Below are 7,151 nucleotides of genomic sequence, written 5' to 3'. Positions count from 1 at the left end.
GGCGCACTGTCCACAGAATCCGGGTGCCCCCTGAGCACCCGGATTCTGTGCAAGCGAGCCTAGCCGAAAGTTATCCCGAGCCGCCGCCCCCTAAACGACCTTCAGAACCCTAGCTACCTGTAGTTCTCTTCTCTATCGAATACAACTCCAGTATACCTGTGCGATAGCTCCCTGAGCGTAGCCCCTTACATATAGTGTTACTTGTTTCACTATAAAGCTGCTGTGCACTGCTTTAAGCGGGCAACTGCGTACGATGCGAAATGCATAGTAGCCTACTAGGGGATTGCCTACGCTATTGGCGCTAATTACAACAAATCGTAGCCGATGTTTACACAAGACGATTGTAAGAGCTCTATTGCTAAGGTCCTAAGCGTTTTAATGCTAGCTGAAGAAGTTAGTGTAGACGCCCTGCCTGTAAAGAAGGCACTAGTTACAGCACTAAACGCCTGGTTTCCGCGAAGCGTTAACATAATCCTAGAGGACCTGTTGTAGTTTAACTATGCTTATGCGGAAGCTATGTATCTAGTCTGTAAAGCCTATAGTAACGACCTTAACGTGATTACTCTGTTTGCTAAGGTAATTATGTGCACTCGCCTGCGTAAACTCTAAGATCTTAACACCATAATAACTATAGGGCGAGATATAGACGGGGTAAGAATAGTACTAGAGAAAGGACTAGTACGTCCTAACGGCCGTAAGTATCTAGGTCTTTGTTACTTGTACATTTATTTAATAGAGATGTTACTATAACGTAGTTCACAAGCAAGCGGCGCACCTAAGCGAACGGCGCACCCTCTCTACTATAGCGCGCGCGCCGCGACACAGCGCAACACTACAACAAATTACTATACTATACATAATAGTGCAATATTACTCTAAAGCGTTACTGCTATCTACGTCCCTAATTTCTGCCTTACAGGTGCGGGAGTTGTGTCTAATCTGGCTGCAACGACTGCAGCGCCTCTCTGCGCGCACCCTCTTCGCAGGCTTGTCGCTCACCTTACGCCTACTACCCTCCTCTTTAGTAATTAAGTTAGATACCTTACTAATTGTTAGAGTCTCCTCTGCGCGTACGTACCGCCTTTTGCAAGTCTTGCGCTTTGTAAGCGTGTTAACAGCGTCTTGAAGGCGGCCTATTTCCTCCTGCACTAACACTATACTATAATGTCAACATATGAGAAGGAGATTGAGGAAGTAGTTGGTTGATTGATGAGTCTATCGAAGTGAGCGAATATATGTCCTCATGTTACATAATCAGTGATAAAACGCACTACCCTAGGTAGGCGTAGATGCTGACACACCCCCTTAGCTGCAGTGAATCAAACAAAGCTGGACTATAGCTGATGCTGATACAGAGAGTGAGAGTTCTCTTCACCCCCTGAGCGTCCTTGAAGTAGCTCGCTGATATTAATAAGGCCTAGCTGCTCTACAAAAGTAGAGTGCTTCTGGCTACTGAGTAACTTAGTAAGGCCATCAGCTGGCATCTGATTCGTAGCCATCCAGTTTACTTGAAGATGACCTGCCTCTGCCTCCTGACGCAGCCACATCTGATGAGTATCTACGTGCCTCATCTTTGTATTAAGCCGGTTTTCTGCCTTGTTGATGATCCTAACTGTTTGCTGGTTATCGCAGAAGAGAGTAGGTCGAATACCAAGCTCAAAGTTGACTTGCTTGAACAGTCTTTTCCACCAGATTAGCTCGCTGCCTGCTAGTGAGAGGGCAAGTAGCTCAGCCTCAGTCGTCGACTTGGTCACCGACCTCTGTACGGTAGCCTTCCAATCGATTGGTAGCCCGTACAGGCTGAACAAATAGCCTTGAGAGCTTTTCCTCTCTGGGTCGTCGGCAAACGCTGCATCTGATGCACCATAAAATATCAGCTCATCTCCTGCCTCCTCAGGCTTGGTGAGATAATAGCTGTTCTGTAGATTATCTCCTGAGGCACTAATGGCAAGGTACTTCGTCCTGAGTAGGTATCGCCATACCTGATACGCTGCGCCAATGTGCTTCTGGCCAGGGTTCTGGAGATGCCTCGCGAGTACTGAATGGGCGCGTGCTACATCAGGGCGAGTGAAGGTTGATATATAGGCAAGCGAGCCTACGAGCTGCTGGTACATCCTTGTTCGGTGATCGTTCTGAGGCTCGTTGCTTGCCTCGAGATAGTCCTCAGCCAGAGGAGCTCCTGTCCCCCGATTACTAGGCTTGATCTCGAATTTCGAGGTGACCTTGTCAATAAAAGAATCCTGGATCAGATAGATTCTCTTCTTAGGCTTATCCCTTAAAACACGAATTCCAAGGAACCAGCGCAGCTCTCCTAGACATCTGATCTCATACTCCTTCTTGAGTTCCTGCTCAAACTGAGTGTAGTATGAGAGATAAGATGGGTGTACAAGGACGACGATATCGTCAACGTAGAAAAACACAAGTAGTCTAGCGTTTGTAAAGAGGCATTGCACCCCCTCAACAGGCTTGAGGCCAAGTTTCTTGAGCGTCTCCTTGAGATGGTTGTACCACAGGAGAGGAGCATCCTTGAGGCCATAGAGGGCTCGCTTGAGCTCAAGGAGCTTACCGAGATCTTGTGTGAAGCCCTCAGGTGTACGCGCATATAGCTTCCGATCAAGAGGCGCGTTGAGAAAGGCGTTCCGTACGTCGTACTGGTAGGCGTTGAGGCCAAAGGCCGCAGTGATTCCCATCAGGAACCTGAATACTCGAGCAGCCAAAGTGGCCGCGTATGTATCACCCCAATCGTCCTGTAGATCACCTCTTACTACTAGTCTAGCCTTGTGCTTACAGAGATACCCGTCCTCATCGAACTTGTAGGAGAAAACCCACATAAGAGGCAGTATCTCCTCCTGCACGTCCTCCTCTCTTGCTGGTGTTAGAACAAAGCAGCCTTTGATAAAGCAGCTATCAAGCTCCTGTTCTGCCGCCTGGCCGAACTCCTGATGGAATGGGTGCTTCCGGAGGTCCTTCCAGTGCTTTGGTGGCTGAGGCAAGTGATCGCGGTGCAACCTCTGCTTTGGCTGGTTTACAATAAAGCTCATGAACGAGGTTACATATGCTCCTGGCATTCCTCTAGTTCTTCTCCCTGTGATGATATTTCCGCGATCAAGCTGACCGCTGATCTCTTCCCTTCTAGGAGCGTTATTGTTCACACGATCAGGTGCTTCCTCATCCTGAGTTACTGTCTGCCAGCCTCGAGGCATAGGACTCTCAGTTTGTACCTCCTCTGATTCAAGAACCTCTAGTTCTGGAGTTTCCTCAGGGCTTGGTAAGCTTTGGTATCCTTTGTCAAAGGCTCTGTGTCTTTGCTCCTGATGCTGGAGCTCATTAGATGATTGAGTCTCAGCTTCCTCGGACTCCTGGATCTCCTGCGTCAACCGAGTCGATAGATGGAGAGCTTGATCAATCTCCTCGTCTGCGGTAGGTGGGTCCTCGATATCTAGTACAGCGACAAGCTGCCTGAGCGTTCTCTCCTTGGGATAGTCGTTCTTCCCTACTTGCTCTAGAGGCATGAACACGACGTCTCTCGTCCTAATCACCCTGCTGAGTGTAGGTATCCAGATCCTGTAGATATTGGTTGAGTCGTAGCCAACGAGCTGTCCTATAAGAGCTCTTGATTCGAGTTTATCTCCTTGCTTGAGCGCGTGGTTGAGTGTATACGCTCTGGCTCCTATCTCATTAAGATGAGCTAGAGATGGCTTCACTCCATGTACTGCCTCAAAGGGAGTCCCCCATGTGAGAGCCTTGACAGGAGTCCTGTTCAGCAAGTATATCGCTGTCATCACACACTCGTTTGATAGCTCCTTTGGCAAGCTTGCTTCAAGTCTGATTGCTCGCGCTCGTGCAATGATTGTTGCTCCTGCTCGCTCTGTCATTCCATTCTGCTCCTCAGTATACGGAGCTCGAGGTTCAATAGCAATCCCGAGGTCCCTAAGTAGCTCGTACAGGACTGAGTATCCTCGCTCGCTGTCGAGCTTGATCGCTACCACGACCTGTTTGAACTGTCGTTGAATCTTAGAGAGCAGACGCTGGACTGCTTGCTTGAGCGTAGGTCCTGATTTATCTGTGAGGCAGGTGCCTTCATGCCATTTTGTGCTCTGATCTACTGCATGAAGCAGCCACTGATCTCTGTTGTAGCACTGCTCTCCTCGCTCTTGGAGCTGGATCAGGTCCATCCCAATGCGATAGAACGGCCGCATAGCTATATCCTGAGGCACACGCCTGCTAATGAGCTTGTGAAGCTTTGCCTTGATGCAAACATCACAATCCTTCCACGACGTTGACTGCTGATCTTCTTGAGCTATTCTCACCCCCTCAACACTGTGAGAGAGATGAGAGATTGCCTCATAGCTCGCATGGCCGAGGAGCCTATGAGCACGCTCGCTGCTCAATTCCAGAGGCTTTCTCTCCGTATGCGAAGGTTTGGATCGATATCCTGACACTGCTGCTGCCTGCAGAGCTCTAGGAGGTGGACGTGCCTTCTCATCCACATCGATCAACCAGTGACCGTCCTTATACTCAAGGTAGCACACAGGATTAGAGGGAACACGCTGGTAGAGACAATTCTTTCCAGAGTTGAAGTGTATGTTGAGGCTCCTGCAGCGTGACAGGCCAACGACATTTGTGAAGAAACCTGGAATGTAGGCGACGTAGGTGAGCTTGAACGGCTGTCTTCCTGATGGCGTGTCCACCTGGAGCTCTACCTCACCCCACTCTTCAATCTGCAGCAGCTGTCCTCCTGCATACACACACTCTCCTTGTTGAGCCTGAGCTGTCGTTCTCCATCCGAACGATCGAGAGTTTGCTACATGAGCGTTCGAACCTGGATCAAGTATCCATCGATTGATGAGAGGCGGATGATCCTTGGGTATTGAAGTGATTGCAGTCTGCAGTACTGCATATGAGGCTGAGCTGTTCTGCGACTGAGGCGCTCCATCATCGTGTAGACCTCCCGATCTCTGGCTAGTGGACTGTGAGCGTCCTTTTCTCAGCTTCTCCTCAACTCGCCGCAGTATTGAGGCCTTTGACGATTGCTCAGCTCTTAGATCTTCAAATTTCTTAACAATCTGCTGATTAGGCTGCCAGCTAGGATCCCTGCGGGCGGGATTGATATACGGGCAGTCTTGAAACTTTTGTTGTTCTCCACATACGCAGATTGGAACTTGCTTGCCCTGTTCTGATGAGCCTTGTGTTTGAGCTAGTCCTTGAGCACTCTTGCTCTGATGCTTGCGCTGAGACTGTTCTGCGACGCCGAGAGTAGCAAAGCTGCCAAGGCTTGAGGCTATAGGCCGAATGCGCCGATAGTAGGACCGATACTCAGCTACTAGGTCTGATATCCCTGTGAACTCTGTTTCATCTTGATCCTTTCGTATGAGCTCTGTCAGCTGGTGAGTAGCCCAGCTCTCATCAAGGCCTCTGATAGCTCGGATAAAGTCTTCCTGAGCTCTGCTCCCTGCAATCTCAGGTAGAGCTGCCTCCTTCATCAGCCGGGTTGTATCCAGCCAGTCCTCAAACCAGCTATCCAGGTTGCTCCTCTTTGGCACAGTAAGCAGCCCCTGATAATGGGCTCTTAGCTGATAGTTCCGCTCTGAGGTGCTGGGACAGAGGTGCTTCTTAAGAGCTCTTAAACGATCGTACGGCGTTGAGCAGTCTGAGATAAGGTGGATATGCCGAGAAGCAATTGTACGAGAGATCTCGTGATTGAATTCCCTCAGCGCCTTCTCTTTCTTGCTCCACTGAGCCTCTCTTCTAATATAGACTTTGAGCCAGAGCTCATAGCGTGAGACGTCCTTCTCAGAGAGATCAAGGATTGTAGTCTCCTGGTCCTCTGCTCGAGGGGCTCCTGTATAGAACTCCTCAACTTCCTTCTCTTGAGGTTTCTCCTGCTCTATCCTTTTCACTTGCTCTGCCTTGAGCGAAGGATCTACGTACTGCCAGAGGTCGTTCCTCTCAGCACTATCCTTCCTCAAAAATAGCCACCTCTGCCAGTCGCCTGGTCTCTCGAGGATGACTGTGGCCTTCGTGATCAAAAGGTCTCCTTCTGTATCCATTGTAGCTATCAAATATCTCCCAGGTATGTATAGGTGAACTCAACTTAGCGTAAAAAGGGCTTCCGGGCTCATAACTGTCAACATATGAGAAGGAGATTAAGGAAGTAGTTGGTTGATTGATGAGTCTATCGAAGTGAGCGAATATATGTCCTCATGTTACATAATCAGTGATGAAACGCACTACCCTAGGTAGGCGTAGATGCTGACAAATAATAACACATGCCTTCAAGAAATTCTCTAGTACCTCGATTAGACTTTGAACCCAATTTTCGCTTATTGAATACTGCCTACTTTCTACTATAATATTTGTTAAATCACATCTTACGATAGCTGCTGTAAGGGGCTACGCTCAGGGAGCTATCGCACAGGTATACTAGAGTTGTATTCGATAGAGAAGAACTACAGGTAGCTAGGGTTCTGAAGGTCGTTCAGGGGGCGGCGGCTCGGGATAACCTTCGGCCAGGCTCGCTTGCACAGAATCCGGGTGCTCAGGGGGCACCCGGATTCTGTGGACAGTGCGCCTCGCGCACGTGACCGAGATATCATCGAGGATTCACCAACTGGTCTCCAGCCCATCACACGTAGAAGGAGATCGCTAAGCTTCGAGCGGCTAATAAGGCCGCTACGCGACGTAAGTCGCATAAGAGAAAGCGAATAAAGAAGGAAGGCACTCTTAAAGTCGCTAAGGGAGTGCGCTTAACAACTCTAAAGGAGTTCAAGGCGCGCAGCAATAGGGAGAAGGCAAAGAAGAGGTTAAGCGTTAAAGTAGGCGAACCGTCGCAAAGACGCTGTAGACGCTGCGGCGAGGCAGGACACAACTCGCGCACATGCAAGCAAGATGTAGTAGAAGTTTCTGAATAATTTAGTCTACTACGAATATTAATTACTGTTCTTAACGGTGCTGTACAGTCGTGTATAGTCGTGGTTTTGGTGGGGTCTTGGCAACGTGGCCGACTCGCCCGTGTAGTACGTTATATATCAATTTTGTTCTAAGCTTACACCTCCATACCTGTCCGATACAAATACGAGTCAAACTAAACATAACTCCGTGCCCCCAAATCATCCCATCGATTAAAACTAAGTGAGGATCATTTTAGATTG

General features: G+C 49.0%; 1 protein-coding gene across 1 annotated transcript; it reads right to left on the bottom strand.

The window, feature by feature from the left end:
- Window positions 1-1,334: 1,334 nt before the first annotated feature.
- On the bottom strand, window positions 1,335-6,050 carry AA0111_g12867 (hypothetical protein; the record flags this gene model as incomplete). Its single annotated transcript, XM_028646900.1, has 1 exon — window positions 1,335-6,050. One exon carries the CDS (start codon window positions 6,048-6,050, stop codon window positions 1,335-1,337), a length of 4,716 nt encoding a protein of 1,571 aa, XP_028499527.1.
- Window positions 6,051-7,151: the final 1,101 nt, after the last annotated feature.

Source organism: Alternaria arborescens, assembly GCF_004154835.1.
Source record: "Alternaria arborescens strain FERA 675 chromosome Unknown contig_140, whole genome shotgun sequence".
Lineage (NCBI taxonomy): Eukaryota > Fungi > Ascomycota > Dothideomycetes > Pleosporales > Pleosporaceae > Alternaria > Alternaria arborescens.
Note: the sequence above shows the minus strand (reverse complement) of the source record. Positions and strands in the feature narration are given on the sequence as shown.